At 36.6% G+C, this 19,306-nt stretch overlaps 1 protein-coding gene across 2 annotated transcripts in view; it reads right to left on the bottom strand.

Annotated features, from left to right (window-relative positions):
* The window catches only part of COPG2 (COPI coat complex subunit gamma 2), a 164,476-nt gene that overhangs the window by 57,709 nt on the left and 87,461 nt on the right, over positions 1 to 19,306 (bottom strand). For both annotated transcript variants that reach the window (XM_032761744.2, XM_032761747.2), the window contains 2 exons: positions 1,813 to 1,946; positions 841 to 908 (listed from right to left, as the gene is read on the bottom strand). In XM_032761744.2, the coding sequence (XP_032617635.1) occupies positions 841 to 908; positions 1,813 to 1,946 (202 nt within the window). The remainder of the gene's footprint in view (positions 1 to 840; positions 909 to 1,812; positions 1,947 to 19,306) is intronic.

Here is a 19,306-nt window from a genome sequence, read left to right on the forward strand (position 1 = left end):
AACTTCTCTTTTCTTCAATTGTTTACACAATTAATTTGTAATTACGTATTGCCTATGACAAGTCTTCTATTACATTTAACTTTCATTTACATTTTCTCTGCTTATTTAACTTATTCTGTGTTTCTGTATTATATCCTCTAAATCTATACTGTCTAATAACATAGCCAACAGCAACATGTGACTACCAGGCATTTGAAAGGTGGCTAATCCAAACTGAGTATGCTGTAAATGTAAATATACTGGATGTCAAAAACTTGAGATATGTAAAAATATCTATTACATGTTGAGATGACATATTATATGTATTATGATAAAATATACTATTAAAATTAATTTTACCTTAAAAATTTTAATGTGGTTATTATAAAATTTAAAATTATATATGTGATTCACACTGGGTTTCTACTGGACAGGGCTGCTGTAGACCAGCACTGTGCAAAAGAACTTTCTTCAATGACAGAAATGCTCAAGATCTGCACTGTCCAATAGCCACTGACCACATGTGGCTGTGAGTACAAGAAGTATGACTCATGTGACTGAGGGTTGAATTTTTTATTTTAACTAATTTAAATAGAAATAGCCACTGGTGGCTAATGGCCACCATATTGGACAGTGTGGCTCTTGAATATAAAATGCTTAGAAGTCAGAAATGAGTTATAATCTTCAGCTAAATAATAATGAAAATGAGCATACCCAAGGCCACAAATACAAGTGAAATGTTGTAGAGGTGAAGCCCATAAATCATATATACTAACCTTGGAGAGAAAACCAAATGCTTCACGTTTAATGTTTCTCAATTAAATACTGATATAAGTCAATAGTTAGCAAAGAAACACCTACCTTGTTCAAGGTCCTCACAGCTGCATATCTCAAGGCTGGCTTAGGAGAACTACAGAAAAGTTGAAGAACTAAAAAATAATAATAATAATATGTAACATTAAGTAATATTACGTATACATACTGTGAATACTCTTGGCTTAGGAAAACTACAGAAAAGTTGAAGAAGTAAAATACAGATAAAGATATGGTGAATATTACCTATATATGCTGTGAATATTCCTCATCTCATCATATACCATATAGCTGAAAATATAGTACGTAATGAATCACATTCAAAATATGCATAAATTTTATCACAGCATCAAAAATTTACATGAAAAATGTAACATCAAAATAGAAAAAGCACTTTGGGGCACCTGTAGTCCCAGCTACTTGGGAGGCTGAGGCAGAAGAATGGCGTGAACCTAGGAGGCAGAGCTTGCAGTGAGCCAAGCTATCACGCCACTGCACTCCTGCCTCAGGGACAGAGCGAGACTCCGTCTCAAAAAAAAAAAAGAAAAAAAAAGGAAAAAGTACTTTTGGTCAGTTATAAAAACTTTAATAGGAAACAAAGTTTGCTCTTTTTTAAAAAAAAATTAGAATGCCCATTAATTCCTGAACTAAATGGTTGAAATATTGGCAGTTCTGAAAACAAATGGACTTTTAAAACATCAAGGAGAACTGTAAAATGTTTTCAAAAGTTTCATACGAGGAAACAGAAACTTTAAATAAAAGCAATAAAGAACTATTATTAATAACTATGTACATACAAATTTCTTTCAAAAGTTTTATATAGAGAAATAGAAACATTAAAAAAAGTAAAGTAAGGAACAACTAAAATAAACTATCTACATATAAGCTATCAGAATGCAAAGGCTACATATACACAGAGCTAGTGTTCAAAAAACATTCTTAATATCTATTCTGCAGACCTATGAAACTTAAAGCAAAAACTTAGGAACATAAAAGCCAGCCATCAAATATAAAACAAACCTGAAACAGCAGGTGCCAACTCTCTTGCAGTGCAGTTAGGAAGATGGATAATAGCTGAAGCAGCTTCATAAATAACCATTTCATGTTTATTTCGCAAGCAGCTCTCAATGAAATCAAACAGTGGACTTTCATGGCTGCCAATAAATATTTACAGGCCATTATTTAGATATCAAATAGAGAGGCACTTCTGGAATGGTGGATGAGGGACTTCTAAAAATTCATTTCTCCACAAAGCAATTAGAACACTGGCAAAATTGTCAAAATCAACTTTTGCAGAACTCTAAAAAATTAAAGATTTGCAACAATCCTGAACATCTATTTAAGAAAAGTAGCTGAATCTTAGTAAGAATGGTGAGCTTTCTGGTGTTTTAACCTGCCTCATTCTCAATTTCCACGCACCTCTTCCCAGTTCCACAGTAGCCTTGGAAACAAGCAGCCTCAGAACCACAGTAACTGTGAATGCCAGCAGCCTAGCTACAAAGGCAGCTCTGGGTCAAAACCTCATCCCCAGAGAACTGTCACTATGTGACCTGTCTGGTGCTCCTAGAAAAGCCCTATTCAGAGGCTAATCTTTATTTCACCTGACTCAAGAGCTCATTCAGTGTGAAAAGCCCTATGCCCAGGGAGTTTGTCCGAAAAAATCAGTAGTATTTGGTTAATCTTGCAGCTGTCAGAAGCAGCAATTTTAGCAGGGGCAAACAAGTGACTTGCCAAAAAAAAAGAAAATTTGGGAAATGAGATGTCCTTAGGGGGCTTTGAAAATTTCTAAAATATTTCTGGGGATACAGAAGGTCATGTGCATGTGCAGGGCTAAGCAAATAGCCACTAAAGACCTGACAGAGCTCCACTCTCTAACCTTTGCTTGACTCTGAGGCTCTGCACAAAGCAGGAAGTGAAGGCTAAGGCAGAGCTGTGAACTGCTAGGGCATGGAAAGCATGCCCCAACATACACAGTACCCCTTGGAAGATGATGGGAGACATACTGGTTTAAAGCATTTAAGAAAATCTGTCAAATCATTATTTGAGACTCAGCTAATCAAAGACTTCAGTGTCTATACAAGATACAGAATAAAGACTACAGAAATAGTCCAGGAAGGTCACAAACAACAACAAAAACAACAAACCCCAGGGACAGGGAAAGGGAAAGTCTGATTACCAGTGTTGTCACATTATAATATTTAAAACATAATGTTTTTGACAAAATAATTATGAGACACACAAAGAAATACTTAAGTATGACCCATCTATGGGAAAAAAAAGTAGTCAATAGAATTTATTCCTGAGGAAGCCCAGATGTTGAACTTACTGGGCAAAAGCTTTAAGTCAGCTAATATAAATATGTTCAAAGAACTAAAGGAAACTAAAATATTTAAATTAAAGGGAAGTATAACAAGATGTCTTATGAAAGAGAGACTACCAATAAAGTGACAGAAATGATTTTTTTTTTTAAGAAACCATATAGAAATTCTAGATTTGCAAAGTGCAATGACTGGAATGAAAAATTCACCAGAAAAAGTTCAATGGCAGACTTGCACAGGCAGATGAAAGAATAAGAAAACTTGTAGATCTACTGAGATAAACCAGCTGATGAAAATAAAAAAAGAAGGAAGAAAAATGAACAGTGCTTTGGAGACCTGTGTAACATGACCAAGGGTACCAACATTTTGGATGACGGGAGTTTTCATAGGAAAAGAGAGACACAAAGGGGAAAAAAGAACATAAGAAGAAACCATGGCTGAAAACCTCATAAGTTTGACTTAAAAAAAACATTAATTTACGTACCCAAGAGGCTCAAAAAGTCTCAAGCAGAATAAATACAAAAATATTCACATATATACACATCAGAGTGAAACTGCTGAAAGCATAAAAATAGTCATTCTGACTGGTATGAAATTGTATCTCATTGTGGTTTTGATTTGCATTTCTCTAATGATTAGTGATGTTGACCATTTTTTCATATGCTTAATACCATCTTGTACCACTCAGAATAGCTATTATTAAAAAGTCAAAAAAATAACAGATGCTGGTGAGGTTGCAGAGAAAAGGGAATGCTTACACACTGCTGTTGGGAATGCAAATTAGTTCAGCCACTGTGGAAAGCAGTTTGGAGATTTCTCAAAGAACTTAGAACTACCATTCAATCCAGCAATCCCTTTACTAAATACAAACCCAAAGGAATATGAATTTTTCTTCTTAGGTTTTGATGAGAAGGCAAGGATTAAAGAAAGACTGAGAGAGAGTTGGCAACTCTACAGCAATGCAGGTTTTATGTCCAGCATAAGACCTGCAGAGGCGGGGCACCAGCTTAATGCCAGGGCCCACCTCTGCTTACAGGCTGGGGCAATTTTAGGCCTGGGAGGGAGGGGTCTGAGGGTTATGGCTTGCTGCCTGGGAGGATGTTGATAAGATGTTCCCATGATGAGGCGATTTGGCCCTTGTTCTGGCAGGATGTGACAGTGATGTTCCTTGGACTTTTTCCCAGCAGAATGTGATAAGAAAGTCAGGCAGTCGGGCAGGATGTTTCTCACGGCCCAATCTCCCAAGGAATGTTTCCCTTTGATCAAGGTCTGTGAAATGACAAGGGGCTTACAAAGTGGTACAGTTTGGACTAACAGTTCTACCACAAAGACACATGCCCTCATATGTTCATTGCACCACTACACACAATAGCAAAGACATGGAATCAACCTAGATACCCAACAACAGTGGACTGGATGAAGAAAACGTACATATACACCATGGAATACTATGCAGCCATAAAAAAGAATGAGATTATGTCCATTGCAGCAACATGGATGGAGCTGGAGGTCATTATCCTAAGCAAATTAACACGGGGACAGAAAACCAAATACTGCATGTTTTCACTTATAAGGGAAGCTAAACATTGAGTGCACATGGGCACAAAGAAGGGAACAATAGGCACTGGAGCCTACTCCAGTGAGGGTGTAGGGTGGGAGAGGATGAGGATAAAAAAACTACCAACTGCGTAGTACCATGCTCATCACCTGGGTGACAAAATAATCTGTACACCAAACCCCCATGATGTGCAATTTACCTGTATAACAAACCTGCACATGTACCCCCAAACCTAAAATAAAAGTTGGAAAGAAAAAATAATAAATATATAATAAACAACAAAGAAAGCATAAGATAAAGATAAAATCTTGACAGCAGCAAGAAAAAAACTACTTATCACACTGTACAGGGAAAAAATCAGTATGATTAATGGCTGATTTCTCATCTGAAACAACGGAAGACAGAGACAGTAAAATGTCATATTCAAAGTGCTAAAACGAAAAAACAAGAATTCTATAATCCAACAAAACTATCCTCCAAAACTGAAAGCTAAAAATGACATTCCCAGATAAGCAAAGACAGAGAATTCACTGCTAACAGACTTGCTTTGTAAAAATACTAAAAGAAGAATAGACTGAAAGACTGTAGACAGTGACATGAATAATCAGGGAGAAATAAAGAGCATCAGAAAGTGTAAGTATATTAATTGATATGAAAGATCCTACAATTTTTCTCATTTCTTAACTACTGTGAAGAACATAAAATTGTATAAAGCAATAATTGTAACACTATATTGTCGAGTTCTTAACATATACACAGATAACACACATGCCAATAATAGCAAATAGGAGGAGAGAAGGAACAGAACTATATTGGAGCAAAGATTCTAAATTTTACTGAAATTCAGTTAGTATTACCTGAAGTAGAATGTGGTAAATTAAAATGCTTATTATGATTCCCAGAGGAACACCAATGAAAAAACTTTTTTTAAAGTTAAAATATTGATGAAGGCATTAAAATGATATACTAAACATTTTTTAACTCAAAAGCAATCAAAGAAGAAGAGAGAAACAAAAAAGACAGGAAATTTACACAGAACAAATAGCAAAATGGCAAAGGTAAACCCAACAATAATTACATTACATTTGAATATACTAAATACTCCAACTAAAAGACAAACTGCTAGACAGGTTTAAAAAGCAAGATCCAACTACGTGATGTCTAAGAGATACACTTTAGATTCAAAGACACAAATAAGATGAAATTAAAAAGACAGGAAAATGTATGCCATACAAACAGTAAGTGTAAGAGACCCTGAACGGCTATATTAATAGCAGACAAAATAAGAGTTTAAGACAAAAATGTTATGCAACAAGGAGAGACACTACACAGTGTTAAAGAGGTGAATGCATCAGGAAGATTTAACAATGATAAACATACTCATACAATAGAACCACAAAATACATAAGGCAAAACTTGACAAAAGGAAAGAGAAATATATACTTTAAAAATAATAGGCCGGGAGCTGTGGCTCACGACTGTAATCCCAGCACTTTGGGAGGCTGAGGCAGGCGGATCACCTGAGGTCAGGAGTTCGAGACCAGCCTGGCCAACATGGCGAAACCCCGTCTCTACTAAAAATACAAAAATTAACCAGTCATGGTGGCACGTGCCTGTAATCTCTGCTACTCGGGAGGCAGAGGCAGAAGAATTGCTTGAACCTGGGAGGTGGAGGTTGCAGTGAGCTGAGATCACATCACTGCACTCCAGTCTGGGCGACAACGTGAGATGCTGTCTCAAAATAAATAAATAAATAAAAATAATCGTTGGGGGACAAGATCTCAGCCCTGCTCACCAGCTGCCTGGATATAAACTCGGTGGTATTAGTGGGGCACGGTGGGAGAGAGACTGGCCTTGTTGGCTGTGTGGTACCTGGGTTAGACCTGTCACTGGCAGCTTTCCCCCACTTTCACGGTAACCTGTATGTTGCAGCAGAAGCACCATAATCCCCCTGGGAACATAACTCCATGGGCCTGAGAACCATACCCCCATCTCCCACACCAGCTGCAGCAAGCCCCACCCAAGGACAGTCTGAGCTCAGACATGCCTAACCCTGCCCCCTGCTGATGGTCTTTCCCTACCTGTCCTGGTAGCTGAAGACAAAAAACATAATCTCTTGGGAGCTCTATGGCCCCAACCATCCCTTGAGAAACCCAAATACTTATCCAAGTGACCTCAGAGCAAGCTTGTATCCCCCCTATACTACTGCAGCTGATGCTCTCTTGAAAGCGCCACCTACTGGCTGGAGGCCAACCAACTCAAGCCACTGCAGCAACTAATAAAAGAACAACCTTGATCCAAGAAAAAAGAAAACAACAGCTAATTCAACTGCCTGTAACATTCTGGCTAACCTGAGGTCCAGAGTCAGTACACATGACAACTTTACTGCTAGCACAACTAGCATTTGAGAAAACCAGCACGCTAAACAAAACTACAACCAAGGACCCTCACAGAGTCCTCTTCACTCCCTTCACAACTTCTGGAAATGAAAGACACATTTAGAGAAATGACAAATACACTGGAAAGTTTCAATAACAGAATCGAACAAGTAGAAGAAAAAAACTTCAGCACTCAAAGATGAGGCTTTCAAATTAACCCAATCCAACAAGGACAAAGAAAAAAGAATCTTAAAAAAACAAAACACAACAAAACAAATGAACAAAGCCTCCAAGAAATCTGGGATTATGCTAAATGACCAAACCTAAGAATAACTGGTGTTCCCAAGGAAGAAGATAAATCTAAAAGTTTGGAAAACTTATTTGAAGGAATAATCAAGGAAAACTTCCCCGGCCTTGCAAGAGACCTAGACATCCAAATACAAGAAGCTCAAAGAACACCCGGAAAATTTATCACAAAAAGATCATCACCTAGGCATTTAGTCATCAGATTATCTAAAGTCAAGATGAAGGAAAGAATCTTAAGAGCTGTGAGGCACAAGCATCAGGTAAGTTATAAAGGAAAACCTACCAGATTAACAGCAGATTTCTCAGCAGAAACCCTACAAACTAGAAGGGATTGGGGTCCTATTGATAGCCTCCTCAAAAAAAATAATTATCAGCCAAGAATTTTGTATCCAGTGAAACTAAGCTTCATAAATGAAGGAAAGATAAAGTTTTTTTCAGATAAACAGATGCTGAGAGAATTCGCCACCACCAAGCCAGCACTACAATAACTGTTAGAAGGAGTTCTAAATCTTGAAACGAAGCCTTGAAATACACCAAAATAGAACTTCCTTAAAGAAAAAAATCTCACAGGGCCTATAAAACAATAACACAATGAAAAATAAAAAACAAGGTATTCAGGCTACAACTAGCATGATGAATAGAATAGTACCTCACTCACATCTCAGTAATAACACTGAATGTAAAAGGGCCAGGTGCAGTGACTCACGCCTGTAATCCCAGCACTTTGGAAGGCCGAGGCGGGCACATCACAAGGTCAGGAGTTTGAGACCAGCCTGGCCAACATGGTGACCCTGTCTCTACTAAAAATACAAAAATTAGCTGGGCATGGTGGCGGGCGCCTGTAGTCTCAGCTACTCGGGAGGCTGACACAGGAGAATCACTTGAACCTGGGAGACGAAGGTTGCGGTGAGCCGAGATTGCGCCATTGCACTCCAGCCTAGGCAACAAGAGCGAAACTCTGTGTCAAAAAAAAGAATCCACCAACCAAGTCTGCTGTCTTAAAGAGACTCATCTAACACATAAGGACTCACATAAATTTAAGGTAAAGGGGCGGAAAAAGGTATTCCATGCAAATGAACGCCAAAAGTGAGCAGTAGTAGCTACTATATCAGACAAAACGGACTTTAAAGCAACAATAGTTTAAAAAGCAAAGAGGGACATTATATAATGATAAAAGCACTAGTCCAACAGGAAAATATCACAATCCTAAATACATATGCACCTAACACTGGAGCTCCCAAATTTATAAAACAATTACTAGTAGACCTAAGAAATGAGATAAACGGCAACACAATAACAGTGGGGGACTTCAATACTCCACTGACAGCATGAGACAGGTCATCAAGACAGAAAGTCAACAAAGAAACAATGGACTTAAACTATACCCTACAACACATGGACTTAACAGATATTTACAGAACGTTCTACCCAACAACTGCAGAATATACATTCTATTCATTAGCACATGGAACATTCTCCAAGATAAATCATATGACAGGCCACAAAACCACATCCTCTCCAGCACCTGTTGTTTCCTACAAGTCTCAATAAATTTAAGAAAATTAAAATTATACCAAGTACGCTCTCAGACCACAGTAGAATAAAATTGGAAATCAACTCCAAAAAGAACCTTGAAAACCAGGCAAATACATGGAAATTAAATAATCTGCTCCTGAATGATTGTTGGGTCATCAATGAAATCAAGATGGAAATTAAAAAATTCTTTGAACTGAACAATAATAGTGTATACAGACCTCTGAGATACAGCAAAAAAGGTGCTAAGAGGAAAGCTCATACTACTATATGCCTACACCAAAAAGTCTGAAAGAGCACAAATAGATAATCTAAGGTCAAACTTCCAGGAACTAGAGAAACAAGAACAAACCAAACCTAGTCAGCAAGAGAAAAGAAATAACCAAGATCAGAGCACAATTAAACTGAAACAACAACAACAACAAAAATACAAAAGATAAATGAAACAAAAAGCTAGTTCTTTGAAGATAAAATTGATAGACCATTAGCAAGATTAACCAAGAAGAGAGAAGATCCAAGTAAGCTCAATTAAAAAGGAATTGGGAGATATTAAAACCAATACTACAGAAATACAAAAGATCATTCAATGCTACTATGAACACCTTTATACACACAAACTAGAAAATCTAGAGGTGATGGATAAATTCCTGGAAATATACAAACCCTCCTAGATCAAACCAGGAGGAAATAGAAACTCTGAACAGACCAATAACAAGCAGCAAGATTGAAATGGTAATAAAAAGTTTCCAACAAAAAAAGTCCAAGACCAGAGAAACTCACAGCTGAATTATATCAGACATTCAAAGAATAATTGGTACTAAGCTTATTGAAACTATTCCAAAAGATAGAGAAAGAGTGAATCCTCCCTAAATCATTCTAAGAAGCCAGTATAACCCTAATACCAAAACCAGGAAAGGACATAACAAAAAAAGAAAACTACAGACCAATATCCCTGATGAACACAGACACAAAAATCCTCAACAAAATATAGCTAACCAAATTCAACAGCATATCAAAAAGATAATCCACCATGACCAAGTGGGTTTCATACCAGGGATGCAGGGATAGTTTACATACGTAAGTCAATAAATGTGATACACCACATAAACAGAATTAAAAACAAAAATCACATCATCATCTCAATGGATGCCAAAAAAGCATTTGACAAAATCCAGCATACCTTTATGATTAAAACCCTCAGCAAAATCAGCACAGAGGGGCTGTACCTTAAAGTAATAAAAGACATCTATGAGAAACCCACAGTCGGCATTATACTGAATAGGAAAAAGTTGAAAGCATTCCCCGAGAACTGGAACAAGACAAGGATGCCCACTTTCATCACTTCTATTCAACATAGTGCTGGAAGTCCTAGCCAGAGCAATCAGACAAGAGAAAGAAATAAAGGTCATCCAAACTGGTAAAGAGGAAGTTGAACTGTTGCTGTTCACTGATGATATGATTGTCTACCTAGAAAACCCTAAAAACTCATCCAAAAAGCTCCTAGATCTGATAAATGAATTCAGTAGTTTCAGGTTACAAAATCAATGTACACAAATCAGTAGCACTGCTATACAGCAACAGTGAGCCAGCAGAGAATCAAATCAAGAACTCAACCCCTTTTACAATAGCTGCAATAAAATAAAATACTTAGGAATATATCTAACCAAGGAGGTGAAAGACCTCTACAAGGAAAACTACAAAACACTGCTGAAAGAAATCATACACAACACAAACAAATGGAAACACCTCCCATGCTCACGGATGAGTAGAATCAATATTGTGAAATGATCACACTGCCAAAGGCAATCTACAAATTCAACGTAATTCCCATCAAAATACCACCATTATTCTTCACAGAACCACACACACAAAAAAATCTTAAAATTCATATGGAACCAAAAAAAGAGCCCACATAGCCAAAGCAAGACTAAGCAAAAAGAACAAATCTGGAGGCATCACATTACCTGACTTCAAACTATACTATAAGGCCACAGTCACCAAAACAGCATGGCACTGGTATAAAAATAGGCATACAGACCAATGTAACAGAATAGAGAACCCAGAAATAAACCCAACTACTTATAGCCAACTGATCTTCGACAAAGAAAGCAAAACATAAAGCGAGGAAAGGACATCCTATTCAACAAATGATGCTGGGATAATTGGCTAGCCGCACATAGGAGAATGAAACTGGATCCTCATCTCTCACCTTATATAAAAATCAACTCAAGATGGATCAAAGACTTAAAGACCTGAAACCATTAAAAATCCTAGAACACTGGAAAAACCCTTCTACACATTTGCTTAGGCAAAGACTTCATGACCAAGAACCCAAAAGCAAATGCAAGAAAAGCAAAGATAAATAGATCGGATTTAATTAAACTAAAAAGCTTCTGTACAGTGAAAGAAATAATCAGCATAGCAAACAGACAACCCACAGACTGGGAGAAAAGCTTTGCAAACGGTGCATCCGATAAACGACTGATATCCAGAAACTACAAGGACCTCAAACAAATCGGCAAGAAAAAAACAAATAATCCCATCAAAAAGTGGGTTAAGGACATGAATAGACAATTCTCAAAAGAAGATTTACAAACGGCCAACAAACATATGAAAAAAATGCTCAACATCACTAATGATCAGGAAAATGCAAATTAAAACCACAGTGTGGTACCACTTTACTCCTGCATGAATGGCCATAATTTAAAAATAAAAAGATAGATGTTGGTGTGGATATGGTGAAAAGGGAACACTTCTACACTGCTGGTGGGAATGTGAACTAGGACAACCACTATGGAAAACAGTGTGGAGATTACTTGAAGAACTAAAAGTAGATCTACCATTATCCAGCAAACCCACTACTGGTATCTACCCAGAGGAAAAGAAGTCATTATATGAAAAAGGCACTTGCACACGCATGTTTATAGCAGCACAATTCACAACTGCAAAAATATGGAACCAGCCCAAATGCCCATCAATCAATAAGTGAATAAAGAAAATGTGCTCTCTCTCTCTCTATATATATATATACACACACACACACACACACGTGCACGTGCACACATACACCATGGAATACTACGCAGCCATTAAAAGGAATGAAATAATGGCATTTGCAGCAACCAGCTGGAGACCATTATTCTAAGTGAAGTAACTCAGGAAAGGAAAACCAAACATCGCATGTTCTCACTTAAAGGTGGGAGCTAAGCTATGAGGATGCAAAGGCATAAGAATGATACAACGGACTTTGGGGACTTGGGGGGAAGACAGGGAGGGGAGTAAGGGATAAAAGACTACACATCAGGTATAGTGTACACTACTTGGGTGATGGGTACACCAAAATCTCAGAAATCACCTCTGAAGAACTCATCCATGTAACCAAACACCACCTGTTCCCCAAAAGCCTATTGAAATAAAATAAATAAAAATAAAAATAATAGTTGGAGATGTCTAGTCCCACCCAATAACTGATAGAACAACTAAGCAGAAAATCATCAAGGATGCAGAAGACTTGAACAACATGATCAACCAACTCAAGCTAACTGATTATAGAAAACATTCAACCCAGTAACTGTAAAAATACAAATTCTTTTTCAGGGCTAATCATTTCCAAGAACGAATTAAATACCAAGCCACAAAACAAATCTCAATACATTTAAAATGACAGAAATCATACAAAGTATGTTTTTCAGCCAGAACTGAATTAAATTATAAATCAACAACAGAAAAGAAATCAGGGAAATCCTTAAATATTTGGAAATTAAACACCACAATTCCAAGTAACTCAGGGATTAAGAAGAAATCAAATGTGAAATGAGAAAATATTTGAAGTTGAATGAAAATGAAAACACAACAAATCAAAATGTATAGGACTCAATAAAGCAATGCTTGGAGAAAAATTTATTTTAGAAACCTATATCAAAAACAAAAAAGGGTCTCAAATTAATAACCTAGGCTTCCATATGAAGAAATTAGGAAGACTAAACTAAGCCTATAGCAAGAAGAAGAAAGGAAATAATAAATATTAGAGCACAGGTTAATTGACTAGAATACAGAAAAATAATAATAAAAAAAATCAGTGACACCCAAAGTTGGTTCTTTGAAAAGATCAACAAAATTCACAAACCTTCATCTAAACTAACCAAGAAAAAAAGAAAAAAGACACAAATTACCAAAACCAGGGATGAAAATGGGAACACATCACTACTGACACTAAAGAAATGAAAAGAGTTATGAGGAACTATTATGAACAATTGTATGACAACAAATTAGATAACTTAGATGAAATGGAAAAATTCCTAGAAATACCAAACTACTAAAACTGACTCAAAAATAAACAGAAAATCTAAATAATTTCTAATGAGTTAGTTATTAAAAATCACACCTCAAAAAAAAAAAAAACCACAGATCCAGATGGTCTCACCAGTTAATTCTATCAGATATTTAAAATAATAATAATACCAATTCTTCACAACTCTTTCAGAAAATAAATGAGAAAAGAACATTTACTACCCAACTAATTCTATGAAGCTAGTACTACTCAGATAAAAAAGCATGACAAATATTTCAGAAGAAAATTACAGTACAATCTCCCTTCTACCAAAAACAAAAATTCTTAACAAATATCAGCAAACTGAATCCACTAATATGTAAAAAGAATTATATACATAATTAAGTGGCATTAATCACAGGAATGTAAAGGTGGTTTAACACCAGAAAATCACATTATATATTACATTAATAATATAAAGGACAAAAACCACATAATTATCTTCACAGATGAATAAAAATCAATTGACAAAAATCTAACACACATTAATAATATAAAGGATAAAAACCACATAGTTATCTTCATAGATGAACAAAAATCAATTAACAAAATCTAACACCCATGCGTGATTTTTAAAAAACTTTTAATTTTAGGTTCAGGGGTACATGTGAAGGTTTGTTCATAGGTAATGGTACATGTTACATAGGTAAGTTCAACCACAATGGTTGAACTAATTTACACTCACACCAACAATATATAAGTGTGTTGGTGAAGACATAGAAAACTGAAATTCTCATACATAATAGAAATGGTATGGCTATTTTGGAAAACAGTTTGGCAATTTCTTTAAAAGTTAAATATAAACTTATCATATGACCCAGTTATTCTATTTATAGAAATCTTTGCAAGAAAATGGAAAAATATATGTACACATAAAGCTTTATATATGTTCACAGCAGCATTATTCATAATAGATAAAAATGGGAAAAAAAACAAGTGCCCATCAATTAATGAAAAAACCAAGTGCCCATCAATTAATGAACAAGTAAACAAAATTTGGTCTAGCCATAACCATGGAAGAGTAATCAGTCATAAAAAGGAATGAAGTACTGATGCATGCTACAACACTGTGAACCTCAAAAATATTATATTAAGTGAAAGAGCATAAAGTTAAAGAAGTGAGGCCAGGTGCAGTGGCTCATGCCTGTAATCCCAACACTTTGGAGGGCTGAGGCAGGTGTATCACCTGAGATCAGGAGTTCACATCACAGGACTCTGCAGACAATCCCCAGTACCAGCTTAGAGCTGGGTAGACTTGCTGGGTGGCTAGACCCAGAAAAGAGACAACAATCACTGCAGTTTGGCTCATAGGAAGCCACATCCATAGGAAAAGGGGGAGAGTACTACATCCAAGGAACACCCCATGAGACAAAAGAATCAGAACAACAGCCTTCCGCCTAGACCTTCCCTCTGACAGAGCCTACCCAAATGAGAAGGAACCAGAAAACCAACTCTGGTAATATGACAAAACAAGGCTCTTTAACACCTCCCCCGCAAAAAAATCACACTAGTTCGCCAGCAATGGATCTAAGCCAAGAAGAAATCCTTGATTTATCTGTAAAAGAATTCAGGTTAGTTATTAAGCTAATCAGAGAGGCACCAGAGAAAGGCAAAGCCCAATGCAAGGAGATCCAAAAAATGATACAAGAAGTGAAGGGAGAAATATTCAAGGAAATAGATTGCTTAAAGAAAAAAACAATCAAAAATTCAGGAAGCATTGGACACACAGAGATGCAAAATGCTCTGGAAAGTCTCAGCAACAGAATGGAACAAGTAGAAGAAAGAAATTCAGAGCTCAAAGACAAGGCCTTCGAATTAACCCAATCCAATAAAGACAAAGAAAAAGGAATAAGAAAATATGAACAAAGACTCCAAGAAGTCTGGGATTATGTTAAACGACCAAACCTAATAATAATTGATGTTCCTGAGGAAGAAGAGAAATCTAAAAGTTTGGAAAACGTATTTGGGGGAATAACTAAGGAAAACTTCCCTGGCCTTGCAAGAGACCTAGACATCCAAATACAAGAAGCACAAAGAACACCTGGGAAATTCATTGCAAAAAGATCATCACCTAGGCACACTGTCATCAGGTTATCTAAAGTTAAGACAAAGGAAAGAATCTTAAGAGTTGTGAGACAGATGCACCAGATAACCTATCAAGGAAAACTTATCAGATTAACAGCAGATTTCCCAGCAGAAACCCTACAAGCTAGAAGGGATTGGGTCCTATCTTCAGTCTCCTCAAACAAAACAATTACCAGCCAAGAACTTGGTATCCAGCAAAACTAAACATCATATATAAAGGAAAGATACAGTCTTTTTCAGACAAACAAATGCTGACAGAATTTGTCACTACCAAGCCACCACCATAAGGACTACTAAAAGGAGCCCTAAATCTTGAAACAAATCCTGGAAACACATCAAAACAGAACCTCTTTAAAGCATAAATCACAAAGAACCTATAAAACAAAAATGTAAGTTAAAAAGCAAAAACAAAAACCAAAAATCCAAAGTACACAGGCAACAAATAGCATGATGAATGCAACAGTACCTCACATCTCAATACTAACACTGAATGTAAATAGCTTAAATGCTCCACTTAACAGATACAGAACTGCAAAATGGATAACAACTCACCAACCAACTATCTGCTGCCTTCAGGAGACTCACCTAACACATAAAGACTCTCATAAAGTACAGGGGTAGAAAGAGGCATTTCATGCAAATGGACACCAAAAGCAAGGAAGGGTAGCTATTCTTATATCAGACAAAACAAACTTTAAAGCAACAGCAGTTAAAAGAGACAAAGGAGTACATTAGATAATGGTAAAAGCCCTTATCCAACAGGAAAATATCACAATCCTAAACATATATCCACCTAACACTTGAGCTCCCAAATTTATAAAACAATTATTACTAGACGTAAGAAATGAGATAGACGGCAACACAATAATAGTGGGGGACTTCAATACTCCACTGACAGCACTAGACAGGTCATCAAGACAGAAAGTCAACAAAGAAATAATGGATTTAAACTATACCTTGGAACAAATGGACTTAACAAATACATACAACATCTCATCCAACAACCACCGAATACACATTCTATTCAACAGTGTATGGAACTTTCTCCAAGACAGGCCATATGATAGTCCATAAAACGAGCCTCAATAAATTTAAGAAAACTGAAATTATATCAAGAACTCTTTGAGACCACAGTTAAATAAAACTGGAAATCAACTCCAAAAGGAACCTTCAAAACCATGCAAATACATGGAAATTAAATAACCTGCTCCTGAGTAAGTATTGGGTCAAAAACGAAATCAAGATGGAAATCAAATAATTCTTCAAACTGAACAATAATGACACAACCTATCAGAACCTCTGGAATACAGCAAAGGCAGTGCTAAGAGGAAAGTTCATAGCCCTACATCAAAAGCTCAAAAGTTCAAAAGCTCAAAAAGTTCAAGTGCCTACATCAAAAAGACTGAAAGAGCACAAACTGATATTATAAGGATACACCTCAAGGAACTAGAAAAACAAGAACAAACCAAACCCAAACCTAGCAGAAGAAAGGAAATAACTAAGATCAGAGAAAAACTAAATGAAATTGAAACAAACAAACAAAAAATACCAGAGGTAAATAAAACAAAAAGCTGGTTTTTTGAAAAGATAAATAAAATTGATAGACCATTAGCAAGATTAATCAAGAGGAGAGAAAATCCAAATAACTTCATTAAGAAATGAAACAGAAGACACTACAACTGACACCACTGAAATACAAATGATCTTTCAAAGCTACTATGAACATCTTTACACACATAAACTAGAAAACCTGGAAGAGATGAATAAATTCCTGGAAAAATACAACTCTCCTAGCTTAAATCAGGAAGAATTAGATCCCCTGAACAGACCAATAACAAGCAGCGAGACTGAAATGGTAATTTAAAAATTACCAACAAAAAAAAAGTCCAGGCCCGGTGTGGTGGCTCACACCTGTAATCCCAGCACTTTGGGGGGCTGAGGCGGGCGGATCATGAGTTCAGGAGATTGAGACCATCCTGGCCAACATGGTGAAGCCTTGTCTCTACTAAAATACAAAAAATTAGCCAGGCATGGTGGCACATGCCTGTAGTCCCAGCTACTCGGGAGGCTAAGGCAGGGGAATTGCTTGAACCCCCGGGAGGCAGAGGTTGCAGTGAGCCAAGATCGTGCCACTGCACTCCAGCCTGGCGACAGAGCGAGACTCCATCTCAAAAAAAAAAAAAAAGAGTCCAGGACCAGACGGATTCACAGAAGAATTCTACCAGACATTCAAAGAAGAATTGGTACCAATCCTTTTGAAACTATTCCACAAGACACAGAAAGAAGGAACCCTCCCTAATTCATTCTATGAAGCCAGCATTGCCCTAATACCAAAACCAGGAAAGGATATAACAAAAAAAGAAAACTACAGACTGATATACTTGATGAACAGAGATGCTAAAATCCTTAACAAAATACTAGCTAACTGAATCCAACAATATATCAAAATGATAATCCACCATGATCAAGTGGGTTTCATACCAGGGATGCAGGGATGGTTTAACACACACAAGTCAATAAATGTGATACATCACATAAACAGAATTAAAAACAAAAATCACATGATCATCACAATAGATGCAGAAAAAGCATTTGACAAAATTCAGCATCCCTTTATGATTAAAACTCTCAGCAAAATTGGTATACAAGGGACATATCTCAATGTAACAAAAGCCATCTATGACAAACCCACAGCCAACATAATATTGAATGGGGAAAAGTTGAAAGCATTCCCTCTGAGAACTGAAAGAAGACAATGATGCCCACTCTCACCACGCCTCTTCAACATAGAAGTCGTAGCCAGAGCAATCAGACAAGGATGCCCAAGAAATAAAGGGCATCTAAATCGATAAAGAGGAAGTCAAACTGTCACTGTTTGCTGAAGATATGATCATTTACCTTGAAAACCCTAAAGACTCCTCCAGAAATCTCTTAGAATGATAAAAGAATTCAGCAAAGTTTCCGAATACAAGATTAATGTTCACAAAATCAGTAGCTCTTCTATACACCAATAGCAACTAAGCGGAGAATCAAATCAAGAACTCAAGCCCTTTTACAATAGCTGCAAAAAAAATAAAATACTTAGGAATATATCTAACCAAGGAGGTGAAAGACCTCTACAAGGAAAACTACAAAACACTGCTAAAAGAAACATACATGACACAAACAAATGGAAACACATCCCGTGCTCATGGATGGGTAGAATCAATACTGTGAAAATGACCATACTGCCAAAAGCAATCTACAAATTCAATGCAATCCCCATTAAAACCATCAAAATAACCACCATCATTCTTCACAGAATTAGAAAAAACAATTCTAAAATTCATATGGAACCAAAAAAGAGCCCATAGCCAAAGCAAGACTAAGCAAAAAGAACAAATCTGGAGGCATCACATTACCTGATTTCAAATTATACTGTAAGGCCACAGTCACCAAAACAGCATGGTACTGGTATAAAAACAGGCACATAGGCCAATGTAACAGAATAGAGAACCCAGAAATATACCCAAATACTTACAGCCAACTGATCTTTGACAAAGCAAGCAAAACTATAAAGTTGAGAAGGGACACCCTTTTCAACTAACGTTGCTGGGATAATTGGCTAGCCACATGTAGGAGAATGAAACTGGATCCTCATCTTTCACCTTATACAAAAATCAACTCAAGAAGGATTAAGGACTTAAATCTAAGACCTGAAACTATAAAAATCCTAGAAGATAACATTGGAAAAACCCTTCTACACGATGGCTTAGGCAAGGATTTAATGATCAAGAACCCAAAAGCAAATGCAATAAAAACAGAGATTAAATAGTTGGGACTTTATTAAACTAAAGAGCTTTTGCACGGCAAAAGGAACAGTCAGCAGAGTAAAGAGACAACCCCGCAGAGTGGGAGAAAATCTTCATAATCTATACATCTGACAGAGGACTAATATCCAGAATCTACAACAAACTCTAACAAATCAGTAAGAAAAAAACAATTCCATCAAAAAGTGCGCTAAGGA

Source organism: Hylobates moloch, unplaced genomic scaffold (assembly GCF_009828535.3).
Source record: "Hylobates moloch isolate HMO894 unplaced genomic scaffold, HMol_V3 SCAFFOLD_1, whole genome shotgun sequence".
Taxonomy (NCBI): domain Eukaryota; kingdom Metazoa; phylum Chordata; class Mammalia; order Primates; family Hylobatidae; genus Hylobates; species Hylobates moloch.